We start from the raw sequence: 13,494 nt of genomic DNA, 5'->3' as shown, positions 1-13,494 counted from the left end.
CATCCTAATTCCAATTTTCCTTGCTTTAGAAAAAGAGTTTCCTGCTTTGCTAGAAAATCAGGGAGTATTTGTGTAGTCAGTACCTCAGAAAATAATTCAGTTAACTCCGATCAGGTCTTCTGCATTATTTCTAGGTTGCGTTTGTCTACTGAAACCCATAGCCGGAAAGTGATATTCTTAACCGTATTACCATCAAATGCACTTTGTAGTGTTCTTTTTATTGGGTCACTTCCTGGGCAAGAACTATAGTTTTCATAATACACTGGTCAAGAGACCGAGCTTAATGTTTTCAATCATCAGTTTGACGTTTTGATATGTAGTGCAAACACATACCGAGTGTGCTCCACTACGACCAGTTAAAAAGCACTGTTTTGGGCACAATTCTGAATTTAAAAATTCTGACCTTCATCGTGAAGTTCAGCTTTGAAACTTCTATATATTCTTTTAAATTGTGCAAAATATGTCTGTTGGATGTTACTTTTCTTTCTCTGCCTTTCCACGTCTTTTAACACATACTGCAGTTTGAATATAGTGCTCTTTCTGCTACCATCTTGGCACAGCTTGTCATCTCAGATTTGTCGAAACTTGTACTCACACAGTGTTTTTTGTGTGCAAATTTTAATAATCTTCGTAGAAATGTCCCTGAAGATACAGCCGCAAGAGGACAACCATGAGAGAAAGAAAATTACCTTAGAAATGAAATGTAAAATTATTGATAAATGCGAACATGGTGTGAGCACTGCTGATCAGCAAGCACATGCTATCTATCTACATCAATTATTTGCACTATTCTCAAGAACAAGGACAAGATTGAGGAGAAAGATGCTTTCTACAAATGAAGTGACAAGTTTATCTAAAAACCGTATCATATTCTGGATGATGTTGAAAGATTGCTCCTTATATGGATAAATGAAACGCAATTGCAAGGTGACACTATTACTGACACCATCTTTTGTAAGAAGGTGAGAATGATTTTTGCTGAATCGTTAATGGTCAAATAAGTGTTTAAGGGAAGCTGTGGGTAGTTCAAGAAGTTTACGAGAAAAACTGGCATACACAGCATTGTGAGGCATGGCGAAGCAATCAGCTCCAACACAAAGGTGCTCTCATAGATTCTGAGGTTCATCTGCCGCAACCGGATTTTAATTGAGACAAGACGGGTCTATCCTGAAAAAGATACCGAAGTGTACCTTTGTAACAGCCGGAGAGACTGCTTTGCCTGGTCTCAAAGCAATGAAAGGCTGTCTCATACTGCTATTCTGTGCCACTACAAGTAGTGGTTTGAAAATTAAACTGCTGCTTGTTTATTTTCATAAACTCCATAAGCCTTCAAGAAGTGTGAAGTCCAGAAGAGCAGGTTAAATGTGATGTGGAGGGCCAACAACAAAGCTTTTTTGACACATGACCTTTTTATGTGATTAGATCAATGAAGTGTTTGCTCCCTTGGTGAAAAAAGAATTTGCTAGAGGTGAATCTGCCACACCATGTCTTGCTTGTTAAGGTCAACACTCCTGCCCATTCTCCAGGCCTACAAAACCACCTCCTTCGATAATTTCAATTCATCAAGATCCAACTTCTGCCTCCCAACACCATTCCGTAAATCCAGTCTATGGACCACCAGATTATTTCTAACTTTAAGAAACCAAGGGTACCTACACTTCTGCTTGGAAGAAGCTTTGACCGGAGTGCATCGTCAAATGGCATTCGGGTCAGTAGCTTTGGAGCCTGTAGTCAACGAGATTATGTTTTTGGCAAAGTGCATGGAACTGTAAGTCATTAACAATGATCTATGAGTTTGTGGAAGATCACGGTCAAATGTCCACCGAAGAGCTTATACAGAGTTGCAGCATGTTTCACAGCAGGAAGTTGTAGGGAGGAGGAGGAGGAGGAGGAGGAGGAGGAGGAAACAGCAAGGCAGCCATCTTCTAGCACAATAAGAGAAATGCTGGAAGCATGGAAATATGTTGCATCGTACACTGAAAATCACCACGCCGATAAAGCATTGGCTACGCGCACTACAAATTTGATGATAATGCTGTATCGTGTTTTCTCGAAGTGTTGAAGTGTCAGCAGGAACAAATGACACGGAGCACTTCCTCGTAAAAAAGAATTAGTTATGTATTGTGAATAATAAAGTACATATTTTCTCCAAATACTTGCCACGAATAACATACAACTTTTAGTACTTTTTCTGCATGGAACACATTATCATATTTTATGTTAATTCAGATGGGATAAACTGTTTCGCTTAACGAGTTTATTGCATTACGAGTTAAGATTACAGAATGAATTAAGCTTGCTATACCTCTTTCCTTCACATGCCTTTTTGCCTGGCCTACCATGTAGTTGGGAGCACTGAATTCATGCACCTTCCTAATACCCCAAGATTAAAGTGTACACGTTAGTAATATTATTTTCTTTTTCCTACTACTTTAATAAAAACTAGCTTTGGGTTACCTACTTCCAACTGTTCCAATGACTCATTTTCTGTGTAATCCTCTTCATTACCAAGTAATTGTTTAAATCTTTTGGTGGAATACATATCAGTCTGAAATTTTGTAGTATGTACAGGGGACTCTCGTACTTCCTGAAGAAACTTATTTTGTGCCTCCAAAACAGTAGAAGGTGGAGGAACATAGCTTGTTCCTCCTGCTCCTCCCCCACCAACTTGCTCTTTTTTTACTTATAATAATCAAATCTTAATTACTACAGTTACCGATTACAATCGTATTAAAAACTTAATTTTAGTATTTCTGATAAAATAATCACTCACCACAGTCACTAGTGACATTTTAAACATATTACAAACGAATTTATGAGAAAGTAAAAATTCATTCACTGATAAATTATGTATGTGTCCTCTTAAACCTATAAACTTTGCAAAGAATTTCATTTTTAGTGAAATGTGAATTTTTGAAATTTTATAAGGTGTGAACGCATGACAATCCCATTTTTGTATTTAGGGAATTAGTTAACAACAATGACAAGCAGTCTATGATTTTTTTAAAAATTTTGAGGAAGCACTTTTTGGGAAATTAAAAATTTAAATTTTAAAAATCTCACATCGAACCCATAGTGTGTTGTTTATCATAGGGAAGCGCATGGAAAGTGCTGCAAAATGACATCTCCCACCATTTTACTTTAATTAGGAGAATTGCTACAGCAATCTGAAATTATGGTAGTTCAGTGTCTTTTACTGATTTTTGGCAAATATGTATTGCCATATTTCCAAAATTTGCTCAATGGATTTTAGCATTTGGTACTTCTCGTAATTTATATGTGGGTTCGCTTTGTGCCAAACTGCATCAAAATCAGGGATGGCGAGTTAAAATTCGTGTTGTTAGTGTGTTGATTTAACATGGAATGACACTCTTGCTGATGTGTGGTATTTTCAGCTCTTAGTGCTGACGTGTGTTCCTGGAATCTAATCTGAAAGAGTTACCTATCTGGCTTATGTAGAATCAGTCCCAGACCAAACATTCAATTTTGTAGAAACTTGGGTAGTGCAATTGCAAACTTGTCCACACTCCTGGTTCAGATATGTACCTTAGTGACAATTCAAGTCAAACATCTCATCCGTTTCTGCCACCTCCAGTCCACAAATGTGCTTTTGACAGTCTCCACAACCTATGCCACCGAGGCATTAGACAATCACCTCACTTGGTACAAAAATATTTTGTCTTGTCTGGTACACAAAAGGATTGTCACTAGTGGGTTCACGTGTGCCTTGAAGTCCACACAGTAAAATACCCCATAACATTGTGCACCACTTGGTAATTTGCCGATGTGACAACAGGTTTCACACATGAGCACATCGACATAGCCAGTCCACCCAATGGTCAATACAATCTATCGATTGCAACTGACTCCTTCACCCACCAGCCAAAAGCTATACTGGCCAGTGATGTACCAGCAGAAATGCTAATCTCTCCCTTTGTGTCAAATTGGGGAGCTCATGTATGGCAAAGCATTTCGACTGTCTGACAAATTCACACTCATCAAATGTCTCCGTGCTAAACACACCCACCTACATGCATTGTGACTTGCAAATACGAATGAAAGCCATTTTAGGTACAGACAATGTCAAACCATTGCTACGATCTCCATACACAGGCCCACATTAAATCGTTGAAAAAGGAGCACTTCCACTGGATGTACTATTAAATAGTAAAGCTACAAAGGTCTCACTTGACAGGGTGAAACCTGTGTTTCCACAACTGCCACCTACACTTGGGTTACAAAAACCAACCTCAGTCTTAGGTACAACTATCCAAACTGTCCATACCTGCTGATGTTCCACAATATATGAAGTGTTATTTCACCAAAATGTGTGAAGGAGAAAAACTTAATTCAACTTTTTCAGTACGTGGTAAGCTACAGCTACCTGCGGCAATGCTACAAATGTAACTATGTATTCTTACCCGTATCTGTTCAACAATTTTGCGAATCTGTGGTTCAAATCCCATGTCAAGCATTCTATCAGCTTCATCCAAAACTAGATATGTGCACCTCTTCAGGTTTGTTTTCCCACTTTCAAGGAAGTCGATTAAGCGTCCAGGTGTTGCAATGACAATTTCTACACCTCGCTCCAAATCTCTTGCCTAAAACAACACAATTGTAACACAAAATAAGAAATTGTTAAATGTGATGGAAAATTTCACCCCTACCTTTATTAAGAATGCCATAACAATTCCATCATATAAAATACACACCAAAAGGTAACAATAGAAAATCCAAGATGGAATAAAGAAAATTATGAAAAGAAGTGATTGGTACTCACCATATAGAGGAGACATTGAGATAGGCACAATAAAAAGACTGCTATACATTTAAGCTTTGGGCCAAAAGGGTGTCTTTAAAAGTAGAAAAGAAACACACACACACACACACACACACACACACACACACACACACACACACACACACAAGTGGATCACAAAAAAATGTGTGACCTAAGATCCGAGTACAAGTGGCTGTGTTTTACAATGTAATGAGTGGAACAGTCTTAATTACCTGTGTTTATTTAAGTCCCTTTTCAGCTGAATTACCTCACTTTCAGATACAAAATGCTCACCACTGAACTGATTTGTGTTTACAACTAGTTTTTTCTGTAGATGTCCCAATTCAGGCGAATACAGTAATTATAATTAAATACAAAACTAACTTCTGTCCATGAAAGTTGGAGTTTTCATTAACTCACATAATGAGCATTATCAAATAATAACTACCACCTACTGTGAAAGGTTAACATACTTTGTTGTTGTTGTTGTGGTCTTCAGTCCTGAGACTGGTTTGATGCAGCTCTCCATGCTACTCTATCCTGTGCAAGCTTCTTCATCTCCCAGTACCTACTGCAACCTACATCCTTCTGAATCTGCTTAGTGTACTCATCTCTCGGTCTCCCTCTACGATTTTTACCCTCCACGCTGCCCTCCAATGATAAATTTGTGATCCCTTGATGCCTCAAAACATGTCCTACCAACCGATCCCTTCTTCTAGTCAAGTTGTGCCACAAACTTCTCTTCTCCCCAATCCTATTCAATACTTCCTCATTAGTTACGTGATCTATCCACCTTATCTTCAGTATTCTTCTGTAGCACCACATTTCGAAAGCTTCTATTCTCTTCTTGTCCAAACTATTTATCGTCCATGTTTCACTTCCATACATGGCTACACTACAAACAAATACTTTCAGAAACGACTTCCTGATACATAAATCTATATTCAATGTTAACAAATTTCTCTTCTTCAGAAACACACAATTTTGGCAAGAATTACATCTTTTCAATGCACCTCTTGTTACCTAAAATATTGAGCGAATTATCGTAACAGAAGCACCACAGATGAATAATAGTACAAATTACATAAACCAGGCTTAGAATCAAACTTTGATCTGCAATGTTGGGAGAAGCAAGTAACATTTACAGCAATCAAATATATATATATATATTTCATTTGCTACAAGTGCTGAGGATGTATGGCTATTCCTGTCAATGTGGAAGTCTTCAAAAGATGTCAACATTTCAGTAGTAAATCAAAGCTTAGGGACCTTCCCGACAGACTGCAATTTGAACTTACCATCTTGCTTTGGTAGGAGATAGTACAGATTAATGCTGTTTGATAGGTTGTGATATACCTCAACATCTCTAAAACGACGAAGTGGAAGTGTTACTATACCCATGCCACGGCACTTTAAACATGCTTTTCAAGTTGCCAGTGTAACAGTTTGACAAGCAAAGAACAAGTACATGCCACTAGGTGTGGGGTGCGAATCAATGCCAGCACAATAATCGTTTCTGGCCATGATATTTGAGCTCCTGCGTTGCCAGCTTTGTTTTGTGTGAACACAAAATTCATAGTTGTTTGTTTCTACAGTGTGCTTGCTTAATACTGTGATTTAGAAAATGGAAAATGCCAGGAGAAAATAGTTCTGTCTGCCTAGCAACAATCTTTTGCGTCAAGGTGTGCTGTTAAACAGACAGGGACATGAGTCACTCTGAAAACTCTGAATTTTACGAGCAAGAGAGAGAACATGCAAATATTCAGTCATCCATCAGTTCCTGCCAATACAGTAGTAAAATGTACACAAAATACTCTTGGAATCAGTTCAACAACATGGAATTACGGCAAGGACAATAGTAAGTAAGGGAGTGTTACTGCAAAAGCTGAAAGACGCAGATGTGAGCCGTAATGAATTCTTTAGTGTCTGTACCAGCTAATGTATTTATAGTGGAAAGAAGAAAAAGCAGCCTTATCCTGTCATCAACAGTTTCTTTCCAAACTGGTGCAGTTACCAGCAGGAAAGAATGACCTACTGTAGCAAAGTTGCTACTATTGTAATACAAAAGTCCAACTTTTCAGGGGTGGAAAAGAGTCACCAAAAAGGTATGAGTTTCCATTACAAATCGTTATACAGACACTAATGCGGTTAGAAAAGGCACGTATTTTGTTGACTTGAAACTTTTTTTTTTAAACCAAGATTTGATGACTACACAAAATGTGGGTTACTGCTAGGGGAGCTGTCAGAAATGCTGGACAGGTGACACTCATAGCAGCAGCCATTATCACCCAACAGGAAGAGCAGCTTGATAAACACTGCAACAACAAGATGATTGGCTCCCCAGTTGGGTTCACCTGAACAGGCAGTACTTGACTGTCTTGGCCGTGTACTGACAGACTTATCATCGTGCCCAAGCGCTAGGGTGGTCATGTTAACAAATCATTGTCAGAGTCAATTTAACTGACAACCTCAAAATTAATAGCAGTTTCAAAGCTTCTTCAGCTGAGAAACAGCTTGCTAATTTTAAAAATAAAATCATACACAGAAATAACACATCTACAGCTAAGAAAGTGGGAACTACAGATAATGTACATTCACAACGAATGTACCACTGCTTGCACTGCACTGCACTGCACTGCACTGCACTGCACTGCACACCACATGCCCAAAATCCTTTGCAGGTGCCACACTGCTAAGTTAATGCCCATAATTTCTAGTGGCAGTATGTTGCTGTACAAAAATGTTCAGAATGCGCTCTAGATAGCACCAAAAATGTTGTTTCCACAATAACATAGCTTACTAAAACTGTAAACACACAGAATTGGCTGCACTGTGACAGCAGTCCATTTGAGGGAATGTGTCTTTTGCAGCCGACTGTTACAGCAGTCCATTATCTGCAGGGCGCAGGGCGCAATTACACTAGACTTCTACAGAAGTCAACCATAGTTTAAGTGTTAATTGCATACTTTTAAATTTTAATTAAAAAAATAATTGATTACAATTAAGACAAGGATTAAACACGATTTGCTGAGTGGTTGATGAACCTTTTAAAACAGTTTCATGTCCCTAGAACAAATGTAATGGACGATGTTCTAAATCATTTAGCGATACTGAACAAAGCCTCAACCGCAAATCGTCACAAAATAAGTTATGATGCTGTGGTTACAGGCACGAAATATTGTTGTACATATGAATATGACTAAGCTTCTGTTATAATTGCCTGTAGATGAAATAGTCAAGGTGCAGAAGCATATTGCAATAAGGCCGCCAGCATTGTCACTGCCATTTCAACCCCACTGAGTTAGTTTGAAGTGACATGAAGACATACATACGAAACAATAACACGTCATGGAGTTGGACAGGCTGTTGCATGAAGCTCTTGAGACTGTAGGTGCAGCCTCCTGAAGGCAGCACAGACAGTGGAAGGTATCATCAGCAAATGTGAATAACTAATGATTTGTATTGGTAATGAAGGTAACTTTGGATCCAATTCCAACAATGATAGGGAGCTGGATGGAGTTTTATCACCGTTGCCATAAATTGGTGAATGAAAAGCTGTGAATGTATGTTATTTATGGCATCATTGTGATTGTAAAATCCAGGGGGAAAAGTTACAACCTGTGTTTTTTATAAACTATGTTGCCATATTGTTTTCAAGATGGTAATCATCAAATACTTACTTCTTGTATTTCTGCACTCTGTTCTCAAATATGTATGCTTTGTTATGATTGTATCTACATTGTTATGCAGCTCTTTATTTGCTGTCTTTAAGGTTGCAACTCAAATACTAACTATAAAGTGCAACATTTCACTGGTGCCAGTATACTATTGTCAAACGTCCACACATTAAATGAGATATATTCTGTTGCAGTAAAATGCAGAGCGAATCTTTATTATTCGAGAATGAAAACAACAGTATTTCATTTATGCTACACAACTAGCAACTGATCTACAGCTGTGTTCTAGAAAATCGAGTCCTAATGGAATTTAATTTTGGAAACAGTGTCAATTTGTTTTCGTTAACAAATGTCAAGAAATTGGTACTCTTTAACAAGAAAACATTAAAAAAGCCAGAGTATTAACACAAATACAAGTGTTTAAGCTGAAAAGTTAACTGGAATTGCAAATTAAAATGGAGGAAACAGCAAACACTTCTTACTACTGCACGCTAACAATATTGTCCAATATCCAACTCTTAGATACAACCCAATTTCTGAGAGAAGGAGAACAGCCTGGTTCACGATATTTTGCACTCCCAAAGCAAAATTCATATGTGCAATATATGCTTTAGTCTACCCACTTGACAATGTTGATACTTTAACCATTTACATAGGATTATGGTGTGAAGAAAAGAATATTTGTTTGAGATTATTCCATTCTTTCTTATAAAGATACAGCTGAAAATTAAAGAAATTTTGTTTTTAATGTAGTTACCTGTGGAGCTTTTGGTGCACCACCAAAAACGCAAGTGTTGCGAATCTGTGAAGAAGCTCCAAAATCATTTGCTACTTGCTGAATTTGCTGTGCCAATTCTCTAGTTGGAGCCAGTATCAGAACAATTGGTCCATCCCCACGCTGAAGACGAGGCTGATTATTTATGTGCACAATAGCCGGCAAAACGTACTGAAATCAAAAAAAAAAAAAGTTATAGTATATGAAAAGATGATATGACAAGGCATTTCACCTGTACATGTAAACACATACGCACTGGTATTAGGCTATCCCAAAAGGATTAAAATTCAACAACATTTGCAAGAATGAGAGCATGAATTGGCATTTTTCCAGTAAATACACATTGTGATACTATCCACTCTCACATTGACTAAGAGAAGATGCAACTGTAGCCTGTAACTTGGTAGCATCTATACGATGAATTCACTCCAACAAAATCTGAGAGGTATTCGGAGATGCTTTTGGATTGCTTTGGTATAAGGGAGCTACATTTTCCAAGGTCTTATTACAGAGTAATTGCATTTTATTTCTTACTACCATTTAAATCTGAGCTGCACTGAAAAGAGCTGCACTACAGTGTAACTGGACAGCATGCACTGTGTGTCTTGTTTGGAAATTAACTTCTTAAGATTCAGTAACAAGCCTTCTGTTGACACACGTTATGCTCAGTTCACTGTCCACTATCAACTTTGCATTCATTACTGCTCAATTGTGTTTCAAGCTTTTTTTCCCAGCACGTTAGCTGCATCTTAAAACAGTTTCACACAGCCCTATAGACAGGTTCACTGACTGCAATGGAAGAGCTGCTCCCATCGCAACAACAACCACGTCAGAGTACTTATCCATCGGAGTTATTACTCTTCTCTTGTGTGTTTTACATTTTTGATGATTACCAAACTTTGTTGGAATTCACATTCACTCTGTCCAAGGATACCTGATGTTGAGTGACATTAGTACAGCCCCCAAGTGTGAACCCTTTGCATCAGGAGCCAGAGGGGCAGAAAATTTGAGAGAAAACTGAGCAGGTTAACAAGCTTCTCAAGCTGCAGTCACTAGTGAACAATCAGTTTTCTGCTCCTTGGTTTCAAAATCTGATTACAGAGGATGGCATTCGCAATATAGGTATCTTAACAGCCTGGATTAACTCCTAACTACAGACCAATATTATCTAAAAACAGTTTTATCTGCAACTCTCAATGCTAAAACGTTTTTTTGTAACTTTATTATCAAGTTCCACACAAAAATGGAACACTGTGCCAATATTTCACATTAGTGCAACAGTTAACAGAATAAAATTAATGTTGGTGTACTGGAAATCTCTTCTTTATTTGGGTATAATCCTTACAAATTCAGAAGGAAGTGCACAGATTAAGTACTCCTCTGATGCTGCTTAATTATATTAAGCTCACTCTGAATCAGTGATTCAGCACTTGCCTCACTAGCCAATAGAACTGGCGACAAGTTAATGCAGCATTTCACAGTAATAAAATTTAATGTTGTTTGTGGATGATGGCACTTAACAGCAAGGTTATAACTGCCACTGCATGAGTGATCAACAAGGCAAGCATGGTGAAAATTTTATTTAAAAAAAAAATAATAAATCAGAAACCCAAGTTAGATTTACTCACAAGAACTGAAAATACAACCTTGATAATGTAAGCATCAACAATCATCATATAGAAGACCACTTCTTGTGCCGTGGTTAAGGACACAAGCGAGGAGTGGAATGAGTCTAGATGACCATTGCATCCCCAGCTTTCATCCTGACACCAGTAAGGTCATCTTTTCTGTAAAAGTTATAGCCACTAAGTGTAGGCACAACAGTGTATTTAAAATGAGTGTCTCAGAAAAGGAGGCAAAAGGTCTGTTCTGTACTAAGAGTTAACTCCTCCAGACAAGACCTGAAGCAGCGTGGCTTCGATTTACTTCTACCCTTAAGCTAAGATGGTGAGGCACTTGAGTGAGGCGGATTAGAGGAGCTGCCCGGGTCCACTCAAAAGGCATCGAAATCCATGTCTTCCTTCTTGTCAGTCAGAAATCCCAGAATGACATCTGATGGTGCCAGGGAGCTTTTGGCCCTCATGTAGTGACCAATGCCCTTCAAGTATGATGGGGAAAGGCGGCATTGAAAGGCACTGTACTTTTAAGGTGTCTCCTTTATGCTCACTGTGTAAATTTTGCAGTCTCTTCTGTTGTAGCTGCCTGGATGTCTTTACTCACTTCAGTTTGGCATGTACAGGTGCCAGGTACAGGTGCTAGTGGTGAATAATGGTGCACTAGACATAATCTATGTCTAAGCGTCTACCTTAAGAACAGGTTTCTGCGGCATGGACAAAAGCAGCACACCTAAAGGTTACCTTCAGACTTTTATCCCAAATTTCAAAGCGCCAGTCAATATATGCAAACCAAATAGCACCTCTAGTTTTTGAGAAATTGTCTGCTTGAATGAGGATTTGCATTGTTGTAATGGGTAAGTATTAGTATGTGCTGCCATGCTAGTGAACAAATCATATGGTATATATCTTTTGAAGTATTGTATTGAAGAACACAAGACAGATTCTTCAAAATTTGGAGCTGTGTATGTTTCTGCCTTGGTACTTATAGGCTTGCATTTCTATTTTATGGATTCTTTAGGTGTCATCATTTATTCAATTCTGGATTGTTTTCATTGCATAGAAAGTTCATTTCAGCATCCATCAACTCTCCATCATCTTTATCCTCAGACATGGTGGCTCTACACACGTCATCCACACCCACTTTATCTGCTCCAACACGTTCATTAGTTGTAACTGATACACTGTCAGCCACATCTCCGCTACAATGATGTCAGAAACGTCACCATTTTCAATTATGTCCATCATCAAGTCCCAATCTTTCTCCACAGAAAGATATTCCTTATCTACATTCGTAAGTCAAAAGCCAGCAACATAAAATAAAATCATATGTACAGGTCAGTTATCCTCCTCCTTACTGCTGGTACTAAAATTACTGAAGGGGGGAAAAAAACCACAGCCATGCAAATACAGCTGAGACACATTTTAGGTTACATTTCCTATTTTACACCATTAAGGACCTGTTGTACACAAATGAGTACATTAAACCTACTGATACATAACAAATATGGACCGAATGAAACTGCTGAAAATTCCACTGAAAGAATGAATGTCTAATGTTTCCAAAAGAAGGAAACCACACAAAACATTGATTAACAAAACCCACAACATTACTATTATAGCAATAAATTCTCAATGAGTAATGATTTCCCACAGAGAGACAATACCAGAGAGTATATTTTACTATGTGGTTCACAGACTGCTCACAAGACAGCAGCAACTGCTGGAGCCTGGCTAAAAGAAACATACACAAATGTGCATAATGAGTTTGGATGCACCTGACATTTCTTGTCAGTGAAATGTTAGTAAACAAACTTTATGTACACAACTGTGACCACCAGATCCGAAAGGATTAAAGACACTTGTGTGTCAAGAAAAACTGAGATGGGAAATACGTGATGCATCTTGACAGCCGTGTTAAGAAACTGCCGCAAAAGCAAACAGATCTTCACTGCAAATTTAAATATAGCCAAAGCCTCACAAACAAAAACTGAACGAATCCATAAATTGTGGGAAGGAGGGGCATGCATGAAACATTCAACAAATTCCAAAGTAATAATATCTACTGGCAGAAGATCGTAAGTTCTGATCTCTGACTGGTCATCTGTCTAGAAACAATTTGACCTTAATAGCATCGAAACACAGGAGATAAAGCAAAAATACAAAATGACTGCTCCAAAAGTGTTTCATGTACACATATCACACTGTGGTTCTTGCTCTAAATCGTCTCAATGTTATCACATACATTAATGATTAATGTGTACTTTGTGGGGTTGTGACATGTTAGTGATAAAGGGCTAGTTTGCTGCCCATTTGCAATCACTGGAGGAGGATTGTGGTTCTATCGAATAAAGGTTGTGGTTCAACCTCCTTATCTATGGATAGGTTGACTTCATTTAACTCTGAAAGAGCACATCAAGAACTTTGAACTAGGGCACTGTACCTCATACTGGTAATGTGTGTTACCATATGCTTTATCATATCTTTAAAAGCTTCTGGATTGACAGTTGATGGGCACACCACAAACTTTACACACTACTCAAAGAGCTTCAAGCCATGGAGAAGGTGCCTGGTCAGAATATCACATTCATCTACCTCTGCCACATGCTCTCCCTGAGCACATATGTCCTATAAAAAAGTAAGACTCTC

The 13,494-nt window shown here is 38.2% G+C and overlaps 1 protein-coding gene across 5 annotated transcripts in view; it reads right to left on the bottom strand.

Annotated features, from left to right (window-relative positions):
- The window catches only part of LOC126353867 (uncharacterized), a 70,495-nt gene that overhangs the window by 40,861 nt on the left and 16,140 nt on the right, over nt 1–13,494 (bottom strand). For all 5 annotated transcript variants that reach the window (XR_007565225.1, XM_050003041.1, XM_050003043.1 and 2 more), the window contains exons 5-6: nt 9,215–9,403; nt 4,422–4,601 (exon numbers count right to left, since the gene is read on the bottom strand). Coding sequence is in view for 4 of the 5 variants with exons in the window: in XM_050003041.1 (XP_049858998.1) it covers nt 4,422–4,601; nt 9,215–9,403 (369 nt within the window). In the remaining variant the exon portion in view is untranslated. The remainder of the gene's footprint in view (nt 1–4,421; nt 4,602–9,214; nt 9,404–13,494) is intronic.

The sequence above is a fragment of the Schistocerca gregaria genome, chromosome 3, assembly GCF_023897955.1.
Source record: "Schistocerca gregaria isolate iqSchGreg1 chromosome 3, iqSchGreg1.2, whole genome shotgun sequence".
Classification (NCBI taxonomy): domain Eukaryota; kingdom Metazoa; phylum Arthropoda; class Insecta; order Orthoptera; family Acrididae; genus Schistocerca; species Schistocerca gregaria.
This window is presented reverse-complemented; position numbering and strand designations above follow the sequence as displayed.